Here is a 15,913-nt window from a genome sequence, read left to right on the forward strand (position 1 = left end):
ATTCTCCTCATACATTGTAAAAAATGTAATCTATTCTGCTGTATGTACCTCCTCTAGATTGTATATTTAAATGCTGTATGGATTGTATGCAAAAATACTTTATTGATTGTAAAAAAATTCTGTGCTTTAATTGGAGTTTTCTCCTCAGGTCTCTGCTGAAAAAGGGCACCTGCCCAGCCAGACAAACCCTGTTAACAAATGGCAAATAAATAAAATAAATAAATAATAGTATATGAACAACTGAAGGCATTTTCTGAGTGCTGTGAACATCTATGCAGAGCATCAGATACTATTCTCAATTTGTATATGTAGGAAATAAGACTGCAAAGAATTGTTGTTCGATTCCGGTTAGATGCAGAAACTACCTTGTTGGAAAGAACAACTTTGACCTTATGAAACTTCAGGTAAGGATAAGGCACAAATAGGGCTTGCAGCTATGAAACTCTTCAAGCTGAAGTAATTTTGACAATGAAAAGAGTTTGCTAGGATCAAAAGAAAATCAACCATATGGAAAAAGTACATGTTTTTCCATCACAAAAAATAAAATCCCATAGTAAAACGAAATTTTTGAGAGAACATCTGAGAAGAAAGGTATGGGACATGGAATCTCAGCCATGATGGAAATTAAATGTAGCACTTAAAAATACAAAAGGTGAAACCTTTGTCAAACAATTTTCATAGCTAGTCCAAAACTGAGGTTATAGAGGGAGTACATGGTTCCAGTCACCTTATCAAGTACCCATTTACTCTTGTAGGTTTTTCTGGTACTAGGTTTGTCTGGGCAGATGTGAAAATCTGAACTACTCTGGATGGATAGGTAGGATCATTGGCCATTAATGAAACTGGAGAAACCATGCAGTTAGATACAGGGAGCAGAGATATGTCTGGGGCTTGCGAGGGAAGGTTCTGAAGGGCCGTAGATGGAGACTTTTTTCCAACAGATGATGTTTGAACAAGGGGAACCTGACTTGTGGAGGAAAAAAATAGGGTTATGAAAGTATATTAATTTATTTAACATTTGTTAATCAGGTAACAGGGTTTGTCCAGGGTCCCTTTTCAGTCATGTCCTGGACCAGATAGTCAAATACAAGGTATAAGCAAATACAAAAACATATAACATAAATTGAAATGAACAAGCAAATGAACATATGAGAATTTGTAAATCCACTACAATATACAACTTCTGAGTTTGTGAATGCGCTACAATATATGCAGGATAACAATCTATAAATGAGATAAATGTTTGTGGAATAAAAGAAATTAACAGCAATTACATTTTCAAAAAATGTATCAAAAATGTGCAAAAAAATGATCCCATCAGTGTACTGAAAATAACTTCCAGAAAGCAGATGACAATTCGATTACTAAAGAGAGCAGAGCAAAGATATTACTCTATATTTCTGAAGCAATTAACTTATTTTCTGTAGTGAGATGAGAGTAAACAGACTTCTTGACTATTTTGAGATTGTCAGTTTATCAGATAGCTTTAGATAGGGACTTCCAGCAAGCAGGGGGGGATTTTTGGGAAGGATCTTTCACAGATAGCAAGAATAAAGGGTAGCCTGTGTAGTTGGACAGCATCAGAGCCATAGAAGGAATAGGGACGGCATGTGATAGACAGTTTATTGAGAAGAGGTGGGTCGTATCTTTCATTCACAAGTTTGAAACTGTGTGTGCTGGAAAGAAGCTATAGTAGTGACTTGTAGCTGTTAATCATTGTTCATTGTGGTTCAGTGGTGTTTACAATAGTTTGGCAGGTGAATAAATCCAAGTATTTGGTTTTCTGCTGACTGAAGCTGAGAAATGTTTTGTGAAGAGCAGAGAGTGAAATTGTTGGAAGCAGACTTTCAAGTCTGGGAAACACAACACTAATGGCAATAGAATGTCTGGTTTTAGAAGTTAACCAAGAAAACAGTCTGTGGATTTGTCTCTCACTGAGTTTGTAGAAGGTTAGATGCTGGTCAAAAAAATAACCTTTTGTTCCCTGACATGGGGAGCAAAGAACCTGTGGGGTCTGTAATAAAGAAACATATCTTTTGGAGCTCCTGGTGAGTGTTAACTGGAATAAATGAGTCTTTCCGAATATTCACAGCAAAGTTATTATTAAGTAAATGACACAAATGGATAAATAGTCATTCTCTAGTTCGTTTTGCAATGTGGTAGGATTTTCTCCCCTCTTGTTATAGATTCATAGGTTCATAGGATATTACTAGCATACATCTCAACCTGTTAGTGCAAGAAATCTGGAGAAAGCCTCACAAAATGGGGTACAAAGGCCCAAAAATAGGAGCAGATTTTAAATATTGCCCTACAAACTTTGAAATTTGATACAGTAAAACTGTTTGTGTTAACATACATTTTCAGGAAGATCTAAAGTCTGAAACTCAAATGTATGTCATTATTGAGTGACTTCAGTCATCAGATCATCCCAGTGATTTGCCAGAAAACCACACATTTTTTAGGAATAGACCAAAATATGAAGCAAAAATCTGGACAGTTGAGAGGCATACTACTAGGCTAGTGGCCCTAGAGTCTTTACAAGCCTAGCCATGTTAATCCGAAGTATCCCCATTTGTACATTTTTGGATGGTTTGCAAAACAAATTTATGACCAGAGTGGTTCTGTAATCAACAACTGCTACCCCTGTCCATGAGGGAGATGGGTGCCACCACAGGGATGAATTTGCGGTATCCCATCCAGTTATCTAGGTTACATTTGAATAGGGGTCAGTGAAGAGCTCTGTTTTGGATAGGAAGTCTATTCCAGAAAAGTAGTAGTCTGTGGGAGACATATCTGTCTCTCCACCATGATCTGTTAATGTCACAAGCTAGGTTGACATCCTTATAGTGAGTCACTCGAGCCATTTGACTTGCGGATGTGCAGCATTTCCATTAGGGTAGGGTTGGAAATTGCCCTAAAAGCCAAGCAGAAGTCATCTCTCAGCAGCCTATAAAATGCAGAATAAAGTGATAGGGCTTTCAGCCTATCCACATAGGTCACGGTTTGGAGTTCCTCTATTTTCTTAGTAAGAAACCTCTGAGGTCACTCCAGCTGCTGCAGGTGTCTGGAGAGGTACATGCAAAATGGCAAGTTATACTCTATTAGTGGTCTGATGAGGGTTGAATACAGTGGCATTATTACATCCCTTTACCTGGATGCTATGCCTTGCTTATGAGGCGAGCTATGTAGAAGGCTTTGCTTACCACCGTGGAAACTTGGTGGTCAAAGTTCAGATTCCCAAGTCTGACACCACTGGATTGGAACTCGGGGAGGGGGGTTCTGACACTATTGTAATTTATAGGGAATTCTGTTTTGTCAAAGGGGATAATAATGCATTTTTTTTTTCATTTAGTTTTAGACCAAGGTTTGGCACCAATCATTTGTTTGTGTTAACCCTTCTTGTAATATGATGACATCCTTGGGGCACTCAATGATTGCCCTCAGTCTGCAATCATCAGCAAACCTGGTGAGCAAAAAGCCATCTACTTTGGCCTGGATGACTTCTGAGAAATAGATGCCAAACAGTAAGGGGCCCAGCACAGACATCTGTAGTGCTCCACTGGTGATGGGTCTACTGGTGGAGTTGGAGTCACCAATTTTGACAGAGCGTGTTCTGTTGTGAGCCAATTGGCTAACCATCTAGTAATGTTAGGGTTAATCCCTTATTTATGAAAGTTTCTCAATGATGCCAATTGTGTGGAAAGCCTTGGCAAGGTCAAGATAGTCTGTGTGCACTGTCTTACCATCATCCATGGCTTTGGTGACATTCTCAAAGAAGTTTACCAGGTTTAATAAGCAGGAGTGTAGTAGTGAGGGTAGGAACTTTGAATGTTGGCAGTATGACTGGTATAGGTAGAGAACAAGCTGATATGATGGAGAGAAAGATGGTTGGCATATTGTGTGTGCAAGAAGCCAGATGGAAGGGAAGTAAGGCCAGGTGTATAGGAGGCAGGTTCAAATTGTTCTATCATGGTGTGAATGGGAGGAGAAATGGAGTAGGGGTTATCCTGAAGGAACAGTATGCCAAGAGTGTTTTGGAGGTGAAAAGAGTGTCAGATAGAGTGATGTTTATGAAGCTGGAAATTGATGCTGTAATGATGAATGTTGTTAGTGCATACGGTCTGAAAGTTGGGTGTGCAATGGATGAGAAAGAAAAATTTTGGAGTGAGTTGGATGAAGTGGTGGTGAGTGTACCCAAAGGTGAGAGACTGGTGATTGGAGCAGATTTCAATGGGCATGTTGGTGAAGGGAATAGAGAGGATGAGGAAGTGATGGGCAAGTATGGTGTTAAGGAGAGGAATGCAGAAGGTCAGATGGTAGTGGATTTTGCAAAAAGGATGGACATGGCTGTGGTGGATACGTATTTTAAGAAGAAGGAGGAGCATAGGGTGACTTACAAGATTGGAGGAAGATGCACACAGGTGGATTATATCCTATGCAGGAGGGCCAGTCTGAAGGAGATTGGAGACTGTAAAGTGGTGACAGGAAAAAGTGTAGTTAGGCAGCAAGGAATGGTGATCTGTAGGATGACGTTGGTCATCAAGAAGAGGAGGACAAGTGCGAGATCAGTGCCAAGGATCAAATTATGGAAGTTGAAAAAGGGTGACTGTGAGGTGGAGTTCAGGGAAGAGTTAAAACAGGCACTGGGTGCAGTGAACAGTTACCAAATAGCTGGATAACTACAGCAGAGATGGTAAGGGAGACAGCTAGAAAGGTGCTTGGTGTGACATCTGGACAGAGGAAGGAGGACAAGGAGACCTGGTGGTGGAATGATGAAGTACAGCAGAGTATACAGAAGAAGAGACTGGCGACAAAGAAGTGGAATTGTCAGAGAGATGAAGAAAGTAGACAGGAGTATAAAGAGATGAGGAGCATGTCAAAGAGAGAGGTGGTGAAGGCTAAGGATAAGGCATATGGAGAGTTGTATGAAAGGTTGGACACTAAAGAGGGAGAAAAGGACCTGTACCGATTGGCTAGACAGAGGGACCGAACAGGGAAAGATGTGCAGCAGGTAAGGGTAATAAAGGATAGTGAGGGAAATATACTCACAAGCGAGGAGAGTGTGTTGAGCAGATGGAAAGAGTACTTTGAGGGGCTGATGAATGAAAAGAATGAGAGAGAGAGAAGGTTGTATGATGTGGGGATAGTGAATCAGGAAGTGAAACAGATTAGCAAGAAGAAATTATAGACAGCTATGAAGAGGATGAAGAATGGAAAGACTGTTGGTCCAGATGACATACCAGTGGAAGCATGGAGGTACTTAGGAGAAATGGCAGTGGAGTTTTTAACCAGATTGTTTAATAAAATCTTGGAAAGTCAGAGGATACCTGATGAGTGGAGAAAAAGTGTTTTGGTACATATCTTTAAGAATAAGGGTGATGTGCATAGTTGTAGTAACCACAGAGGGATAAAATTGATCAGTCACAGCTTGAAGTTATGGGAAAGAGTAGTGGAAGCCAGGTTAAGAAGGGAGGTGATGATTAGCGATCAGCAGTATGGTTTCATGCTGGGAAAGAGCACTACAGATGTGATGTTTGCTCTGAGAGTGTTGATGGAGAAATTTAGAGAAGGTCAGAAGGAGTTGCATTGTGTCTTTGTGGACTTGGAGAAAGCATATGATAGGGTGCCTAGAGAGGAGTTGTGGTATAGTATGAGGAAGTCAGGAGTGTCAGAGAATAATGTAAGAGTGGTACAGGATATGTACGAGGGTAATGTGACAGTGGTGAAGTCTGCAGTGGGAGTGACAGATCTGTTTAAGGTAGAGGTGGGATTACATCAAGGTTCAGCACTGAGCCCTTTCTTATTTGCAATGGTGATTGACAGGTTGACAGAGGAGATCAGACAGGAGGCCCCATGGACTATGATGTTTGCAGATGACATTGTGATCTGTAGTGAGAGTAGGGACTAGGCTGAGGAGACCCTGGAGAGGTGGAAATATGCTCTAGAGAGGAGAAGAATGAAGGTCAGCAGAACTAAGACAGAATATGTGTGTGTGAATGAGAGGAAGGATAGAGGAATGGTGAGGATGCAGGGAGTAGAGTTGGCGAAGGTGGATGAGTTTAAGTACTTTGGGATCAACAGTTCAGAGTAATGGTGAGTGTGGAAGAGAGGTGAAGAAGAGAGTACAGGCAGGGTGGAATGGGTGGAGAGGAGTGTCAGGAGTGATTTATGACAGACGGGTACCAGTAAGAGTGAAAGGGAAGGTCTACAGGAGGGTAGTGAGACCAACTATGTTGTATGGGTTGGAGACAGTGGCATTAACAAAAAGACAGGAGTCAGAGCTGGAAGTGGCAGAGTTAGAGATGTTAAGATTTGCACTGGGTGTGACAAGGAATCACAGGATTAGGAATTAGTATATTAGAGGGTCAGCTCAGGTTGGACGCTTTGGAGACAGAGACAGAGAGGTGAGATTGCATTGGTTTGGACATGTGCTTAGGGGGGATGATGGGTATATTGGGAAAAGGATGCTAAGGATGGAGTTGCCAGGTAAGAGGAAAAGAGGAAGGCCTAAGATAAGGTTTATGGATGTGGTGAAAGAGGACATGCAGGTGGTCGGTGTGACAGAGCAATATGCAGAGGACAGGAAGAAATGGAAACAGATGATCCGCTGTGGTGACCCCTAATGGGAACAGCTGAAAGAGAAGAAGAATAATCATGCTCTACCCTTAATGAAACCAAACTGGGTTTGGTCAAATATCTGGAGGTGGCCTATGTCTTTGTTGGTAATGTCCATGATAATTCTTTCCATAGCCTTGCAGCTGAGGCTGGTTCACCTTATGGGTCTGTAGTTTGCAGGGTCACCTCATGGTCCACCTGTTTGTGGGGGATTACTGTTGCTGTTCTCCGTTCTGCAGGAAAATAGCCAGTTCTCAAACTATGATTAAAGAGAATGTCAAGTGGGTCTGCTAGGTCTTGATTTAGATTGTTTAGTAAGCAACCTTGGATATTATCTGATCCCATTGAGGCCATATTTTTGGCCTTGGTAAGCACAGATATGACCTGTTATCTAGACATACTAGGCAGTGGACTGGTGCCAGGTCCACTTTGGGATATGGTAGGTGGGAATTGGGGGGGTGAAGTTTGCACTGAATCTATTAGCTAGCAGGTTAGCAATATCTTCTGGTGTAGTATGAGTGATCCCATCCACAACCAGTTCAGCACATAGCTGGACATTCCCTTTTAGTCTTCGGACATAGTTAAATAATTCCTTATGATTATCCTTCCCTAGGAATGCAATTTTAGTTTTGTTATTTGCTTTAAAAGACTTTACAAGATTTCTGATTTTCCTGTTTAGGCTTAGGAGAGAACTCTTCATCTACAGAGTGATATCCCTCTTGCTTTTGGGCAACAGTTTCTGCCTCTTGTTATATAATCTGTTTATACTTGAAGTCCACCACAATGGTTTGTTTTTATGGGAACAGTTGGTTTTGATCTGGTCAGGCACAGCAGAGTTTATGCAGTCACTTAAGTGTTTGTACAGGGCACTTGTGTAGATTTCTGCATAGTTATCATTGGTGTCTGCGATTGTGGGAGGTATGAAGCTTTTTATACTATTGCTTAGTACATTGTAGTTAGCTCTGGTGAAGTTTTTTTATAATTTTTTTTCCTGTGATGGTGTCACTTCCATTAGTTACTTCAAATGAGACTGATCTGTGGTCTGACCGAACCAGGGAGGGCATCATGAATGCAGAAGCACAATGAACCGCCCCCCCTCCCATGTTGGTGAATACTATGTCCAGAACATTAGAGCCCCTATTGTTTGAGAATGTTTGTGTTAACAAAGTCCAGGAACCTCTGGGCAAGCGTGTTTTTGCTCATGTATGTCCCCCAGTCTATAGAATGATAGTTGAAATCTACAATGGGTAGGATGCATGGCAAGGGGTTCTAATAAATGGAGGTAGGCAGTCTGCTTACCCTGGTTCATGGTGGTGGATCTAATAGCTAGCAATGATGTGGTATGGTCTCGATTAGATTTTGTTACACTACAAAATTTGTTGTTTTGACATTGCCTAAAAAAGGCACTATAGTGCAGGCAAGGACTTTTGTCATTATCCAAAAGCCTAGGGGGGACAGGTGCAGACCATCTCTAGCTAAGCAGTGAGTCTGTTTGCCATATCCTCCCAGGCTGACGGATACTGGATCCCCTGGACTGACACCAGAAGCTGAGGCAGTCATTGAAATTAGTATAATGTCATTTGCATATAGGATACAGTTGGTGTGTGGGAGGTCCTGAGGAAACTCATTTATGAAAATGACCCTGAACTTGTGCCATTTAGCTTTCTGGATGAACCTCACTCTAAGAGGGAAGAGGGATAGCAGAGAGGACTCCTGGGGGTAATTTCTTGATGAAAACATATATGAGGCATTCTCTCAGTAGAGGTATGAGTAAAAATAAGTCAATGTTACTTATAATTAAATAGAAAATCAAAAGGTGATAGCATAGCTTGCCCAACTAAGAAACAGTTTCACTGTTTCCAAGGGATTAATATTATTTCTGGGTGCATTAAAAGGCATTGACTGGACTTGTCCAAGAATATGTTGGCTTTTCTTAGAATGTGGTTTGCTACCAGGAAGTAATTGGTTGGCATACTGAAGTCTCTAATCCTCAGTAATTTTCAATGCAGGTAATAAGAGTGGGATCTCTCTTGCTTTTTGCTCTGCCATACTATGGTCCAGTCATCAGCATGTATTGCTGTGATGTACTGGCAGCCTGAAAGGCTGCTATATCTAGAACACCAATGATCATCCTTGTACCTGAGTGTTGACAATATACCTTGGATAATCTGGCCTTGAGTGTGGCCATATTGACCACTGCTAGTGAGGTAAGGATTTGAAAAGGGTTGCTCAGAGTAAGATTTGGCTTATGCAAACACAGTTTCAAATAAGCTTTACTGGATTTAAATTTTTATCTGTTCGCAAACTGAATCTGAGATTTGATATAGTTGTATTCATAATATCAGTCAAAGTACTCTCATATAGCATTTTACAAATAGCATGATTATAATTGCGGTGACCATCAACCCCAAACTTCTTAGGGAAAGCTGCACTGTTAGAAATGGTGACTGAGTAATTTAAGATACCAGGTTTTGTAGCAGTAGGATCCTGGCTGAAAGAGAGAGTTCTGCGTGATATTGGGTCCAGGCTATAATCTATGAATGTGACCAGCTGAAAGGGTGACATATGAGACTTTGTAGTGTTAACTGTAATAGTTAAGAGCTGAAACAAACAGCTCACAGACTCCTAAGCAGAGATTAGCCTATTCCTAGGGGGAGTGGCTAGGAACCGGTTATGGTTTTCTATTAGCTGTTTCACTCTGGGGGTCAGTTGTGGGGGCAGAAGACATTGCCTAGTTTGTTTGGTGCGGGTGCAGCAATTCCTAGGATGTCTCATGCCTTTAATTTTAACAAATTTAAGTATTTTCAACAGTACTGTGACCACCAAAGATGCAGGTTGGGAAGTACAACTGGCCTCTTGCAATGAGGGCACTTGGTCAGAGGAGCATACCAGCTTTGCCCTGTGAGTTCTAAGTTTTCCACAAATTTGGAGTGGTCTTGGGAAATAGTAGGGAATATTTGCCTTCCTTATTATTTACATAAGGTGGGGGTAATGCAGTTTTTGAGTTCATCTGTTTCCTCTTGCACTTGAGTCTTCATGTTGTTTATTTATAATATAATAATTTCTTTAATGACTTCCATGGTGGTGCAGTGGTAGCATCGTTGCCTCACAGCTAGAGGTTCTCCTGTTTGATTCTCGGCTTGAGTGCGGGGAATGCCTTCTATGTGGAGTCTGCATGTCCTTCCCGCATTTGGGTGGGTGTTTGAAAGACATGCGTAAATGGGTGTGCCTTCATTGAAGGTTGAATGTCGAGCTGGCACCTCGGAGTTCGTGAAAATCTACTGCCAATCATTAGCGGACTGGAGTTTCGCTGTGGCGACCCCTAACCGGGAAAAGCCGAAAGACAACAACAACATTCATTTCTTTAATGAGTAAATAAACTGCTACTTGAATCCTTTTTGGTCATGACATACACCATAATGATGGGCTAAATGCAAAACACAGGAACAATGCAGAGTAGTCTTTTAAGCAACACGTATTAGGAGGTGTGTGAAAACTGGAGGAAACCAAGAACAGCATGTGCACTCCACATAGACAGTAAGTGGAAGTCAGGATTGAATGCTAAGGTATGGAGCTGTGTGTTAGAGGTCTTATTTATTTATTTAAGTTTGATGACAGACTGCGGTGGTGGTGCTGTGGTAGCGTTGTCGCCTCACAGTAAGACGTTGTCCTGTTCGATTCTCAGCTAGAGCGTCTTCTGTGTGAAGACATGCATGACTGGGCGTACCTTCGTTGAAGGTTGTGCATCAGGGCTGGCAACTCGGCACATAAAAATCTACTGCCAATCATTAGCGGACCGGAGTTCCGCTGCTAGCGACCCCTAACAGGGAAAAGACGAAAGACACAACAATTTAAGTTTGATGACCGGGGAAATCCACTGGGCCAAGAAGAGCCCATTTTCAGTGGCGGCCCGGGGAGAAAAGCTCCACAATAATTGCAATTTATATTTCACATGTTACAAAAGGACATAGTTCATGCAGCTAATTAAACATTTACAGATAAGCTCCATGATATTTGCAATTGGCTTGTCACAATGTTACAAAAATGCTAAAACTCAATGACCTCTATACCTCTTAACCTCCAGATGACAGAATCAGTCACAAAGGGCCTTAAAATCAAATACAATCAAGGACACCTATTTAGTGTATGATATGCCTATTGAAATAAGCATATTAATTCACATCCTTTACAGTCAGTCATACGTGAGCAGTAGGCTAACTGCCCAGGAGGGCCATTTTAAGTCTAGCCAGTAACTCAACATCAGAATCAAATCTCATGCTTTGTGTCTATGAAATGAAGACTTTAGCCATTATGCCATGGCCACAGGCCCTTATAAAATCATTGAGGCTTACAGAACCTATACATTATAAAAATCAAACCACTAAAGGTGGTATAACCAAGGCAAGACTCAAATTCTGAACATTTAGATTATAAGTCCAGCACCTTTACCACTTTGCTACAAACCTTGTGACTATGTATATGTTCAATTCTATAAAGACAGGGCATCATTTAAAGATTTTTTTTAATGAGAATTATATACACAGCTACAGATATGCTCAATATTTGAAAATGTACCTGTATCCATCAGGTCAATACTCTTCCTCCCATCTTTCAAAACCATTCTGAAAGTCTTCCTAGCCAAAAGTTGACTCTGTTTTTGCCAGGATAAACTATATCCCTAAATGTGACAAGTGCTTATTCATACCTTATACCACCTTACTCTGCCTTTTTCAGTCACTTTATTTCTTCTATTAATTTATCTTATCTGTCCTTCTCTCTAAATATAGCATAAGCCAAATTTTCCCTGACTTCATAAACTGGCTAAAATTTCACTAAATATTAAATCATTGTCATATAACATGTATTTATTCTTAATCAATGTTTTCATATTATGTTTAATTTAGTATAATTATTTAAACTGTAGATGTTTTGTGCTATTTTGAAGATTGTATAATTATTGTTCTTAAAATGTTTTGCAACACTTTGGAGCTTTTCTCCCCAGGCCTACTCTGAAAAAAATGGGCTGCTACTTATATGAACTTTCCCGTAATCAAATGTCAATAAATAGACAAGTAAATCTTGTCAGATAGCTGTATAAAATAGTTCATGTTTTTGAAAAAATACCAGCAGTTATTAATAACAGGGGTTTTAAACTGACATTTTTGTTGGAAAAATGCTTGGATTCCCTTTTGATTTTAACAGCAACAGTAGAAAGATAAGTTTTCCTTTCTGAGTTGCAGGTATTATATTTATACCTCACCGTATTTTAAGGTAGGATATAATGAAGTGAGAGATTTTACACCTGTAAGTCAGACTTTATTTCACAGTTAAAAAATGTCTTTACTGTTCCTGCTTTTACATAGGCAAAATAATAAGGAACTAGACAAACAGAATCCATGAGCGTTGTTATGCTAAGAAAATCAGGAAGTGCCTAATGCATTGGCTAAACACAGTTTGAGTCATTATTCCTTCAAAAAATGTTTTGTGTGATAATGAAGTTTCAGAAGATATTTGTGGGGATGACCAAGACAACTGGCTACAGTGTAAAGAAGTTGAATGACAGAGTTGTTAACTTATCTGTCTCCAGATCCTAATAATAGAATTAATGTTACAATTTTTAAAGAAATGTAACAAGTTGTAACTTTTATTTTATCAGAACTGATTGGATGTTAAATTACAGTTTTACTTGTACGGTATTTTTACTTGTTCTAATAAAGTATTGTATAATTAAAGATGACAGCACATAAAATTAAAGTGGCCATTTTTACATTTTTGGTGTTTTATCAGTTCTGAAGTATCTCTCATACAAGGGTATATCATGTGAGTCCTAGATAAGGAAATATGTTAACTTGTTTTTTACAGTCCTGCTAGTGTTTACAGTAAAACCTGACATACGTCAAGTTTAATGTAACAATGTCAGTTACACAGAAGCAAAAACGTGTGCAGAGAAAGAAAACAAAACTAAAGAAGCTTTTTTCCTGCTAACAGCATCAGTTCTAGGAAGTCGCAATGCTACGCTGCATCAGAAGCGAGGAGAGAAAGCACCTGCAGACTTTATAATAGTAGTATGTACAACATAAATTATCTTTTGGCATTTAGTTTAATCTTCCAGTACTGAAGAGATGATAGGTTAGTACTAGCCTAAATACTCTTATGAGCCACTTTAAGCCTAGACAATTACCACATGTGAAAATCGAACAATGTACCTTTTGTCCATAAGTTATACACCTTACCCATTATGCTACATCATCTGGCAACCATTACAACCGTAATTAAATCATACTTAATTATAAAGATTTGTTTTACTAGTAATAGATATAGTAGCTCTTGTGACTAAAGATACATAGTTACAGATAAGGACAAACAGAGACCATGTCATCACAAAAAATTCCTTTTAGTGAAAACTGCAACATTTGGCTTGCATGTTATATGATAATTATTAATTTGCAGTATGATTAGGATCACATATCACGTGTTACATGTATGGGAATAAAAACACCACATAAAGGGAAGTTAAGGATCAATAAGGAAGCTTTTCTTTTATTAGATATTCATCATATTTGGATAAATTAAATTTATTTTTTTTTTGTCATATTGTCTTATAGTCTTTCTAGAAAGACACTAGTATCCACATAGAAATAGCTTTACTGTTATTATTTCTGTTTGAAATCATTGTTTGTCCAACAGCATATACTTTACACATGGCCTTCTGTAATGATGTCTGTGTATTATTTACAAGTGATGGAATGACTGTTTCTTTTTTTTTCTTTGAAAGGTTACTTTAATGTTCGGATTGTGAATGGAACAAACAGCTGCTCTGGGAGAGTGGAGGCTTATTATAACAACACATGGACGTCTGTTTCATTTGACGGATGGGATATAAATGATGCTAAGGTAGTCTGTCAATCACAAGGATGTGGGATGGCACTAGTAGCTGTGACTGACTCTAGGTTTGGTGCACCACCTAATTCTACCTGGCTTGGAAATATTCAATGTACTGGAACCGAAACTTCCCTGTCTTACTGCTATATTAATAACTCAGCCTCAAACAATACCATTTCCTCAGCTGTGGTAGGAGTAATTTGTTTTGCAGGTAAGTTCATAACGTTGCACAACACAGTTGAATAATCTTACACATATGATCTGTTTTTATGAGGTTCTAAAGACTGTCTAAGGAAAATAAGATGTTTTCTAAAGTGGATATTTTTTTAATATTAATGTCATATGTCCATTTCCAAGTGTATGCATTTATGTATTTTGTATTCAAGCAATTATGTAGTTTTGCTCTCATATAACCAATTCATTTAATTATTAATGCGTACTATATTTTCACAGCTATATAGGGATGCTAACAACAGAAATCCTGGTTTACATTATAAAATACTGAGTACAAAAAAGTTTTATATCTGATTGCTATTAGCCTCTGAATAAAAGTAGTGGGTAAGATAATAAACCAGGTCTTCTGAGTTTTGTTTGAACGCACATGAAAATTCTGAAACTCTGACTTTAACAAAGCTCACAATTCCATGTTATTATTTAATTAATTGTTTTACTTTTGTTATGCACATCTGCATATGAAAATATTTTCTTAGAAGCAAGCTTCAGTAGTAGAACCATTGTCTTGAAAAATGAAAAACATACTTCCCAAGTTTACACTTAGGTCTATTCACCCATTCTTCATATTGTTAGCTCAATTTCTATTTAGTCTCATGAAGCATGAGAAGCTACTCCACCTATCTTGTCTTTAAGTTCCTTTTTGTTGTGAAGGGAGCAGAGAACCAGCCTTTGTTTTAACGATGCAAAGTGTCTTCTGTAGTCATTGCACAAAGCCTGTTGCCTTCATTCTGAAATATAGCTTCATCTTGAAACACAGGATTTCAGAAAGAAGAATGCTTTTGCATATTGCAGAAATAGTTTCCTCACCTAATATGAGTGCCTACCAGTTTTCTAAAACTTCATTTATTAGTAATAGTTTAACATTGCAATATTTATGCAAATAACATAATTATAAAATGTAAAGGTTTCCTTAATAGTTATTGTTCACATATATATTCTCCCTACCATAAAAAAATGAACAAGCACAGTAATTTAGTCTAGTTCCAATCTCACCACCACGAATGTTGAGGAAAAAAATAAGAAATTAAGAAATCTAGAATGTTTCATGTTAAGAAAAAAAAAAAAAAAAAAAAAAAAAACTAGTGGTCTTAAAACTTCGATAATGAGCTCAGTCACAATAATTTCCAAAATTCATGAAACCCAGGTAGTGTTCCAAAGCAACAAGCCTTTATTCATAACAGGCAAGTGATCATCAGTAAGAAAAAAAATCAGAAATATTTAACAATGTTAAAGATATTAGCTTTTATATATTTAAAAGAAGATGCCTTAAATCCCTTAAAACTGATGGTTAGAAAGTGGAAACTGGAGCTAACAAGAATGGAAGATAAACTGCACTATCTGGAGATGAAAAAAGAAGATGGTTCTCTACATGAGGAGAACTCAATAGTTTTAAGGCAGATTATCTTGTCTTTGTTATACAAAAAAACTGGAATCCAATTGAAAAAGCTCAATTGCAGTTAAAACGTCTAGCACCTCATGTTGTTAAAAAACCTACCATGAAGAATAAGAGCTAATGTCATATATTACACAATTATAAGTATGGGGGACTCAAAATTAACCCATACAGGTAATGGAATTCTGAGAGAAATACAGGCATACTTACATCAACAAGGCTCCAATTGATGATATGATGGATAGAGCATATAGGTTTCTGAACAGCCTACATCTCTCTAGCTTTAAACAAAATCAAAGGGGAAATATATAATATTCTTCAAAGAAGAAGAGGTAAAGTTGGAACTTAAGTGCCTTAAACAAGGTAGGGCCCCAGGGCCAGCTAGCCTAACACATTAAGAATATTGTAATATGAATGATCTTATATTTCAAGAGTTTCTTGGCAGCTTGTAAAAGAATTTAAGAGAAGACAATTGTTTCTTGGTCCCATCAGGCCTCATAATTACCAGCTTAACCATAAGTGCCCCACTTCCTCTACATGTCTACCTGGTACTCTCCCCCAAACTCACTCCAGTTTGTTTGAGTGGTTATGGATCAAAAGGGTGTCCTGTGGGGTTGTCTTGCCTATGATTCTGTCCAGGGGTGTTATGCCTTAGTCACTTCCTTTCTTCACATCTATGCTCATTGATTACATCTGAAGGCAACACCCTTTTGGACCATGCCTCCCATTAGGGAGCATATCAACAAGCACCTGGCCACCTAAGAGGGGCACACACATCCCTTTCCCTGG

At 38.8% G+C, this 15,913-nt stretch overlaps 1 protein-coding gene across 1 annotated transcript in view; it reads left to right on the forward strand.

Moving 5' to 3' along the window:
* The window catches only part of LOC122815721 (deleted in malignant brain tumors 1 protein-like), a 787,040-nt gene that overhangs the window by 161,135 nt on the left and 609,992 nt on the right, over positions 1–15,913 (forward strand). Inside the window, exon 3 of the mRNA XM_044088475.1 lies at positions 13,391–13,708. Within this exon, the coding sequence (XP_043944410.1) occupies positions 13,391–13,708 (318 nt within the window). The remainder of the gene's footprint in view (positions 1–13,390; positions 13,709–15,913) is intronic.

Source organism: Protopterus annectens, chromosome 1.part1, assembly GCF_019279795.1.
Source record: "Protopterus annectens isolate FY-2018-M chromosome 1.part1, PAN1.0, whole genome shotgun sequence".
NCBI classification, from domain to species: Eukaryota; Metazoa; Chordata; order Ceratodontiformes; family Protopteridae; genus Protopterus; species Protopterus annectens.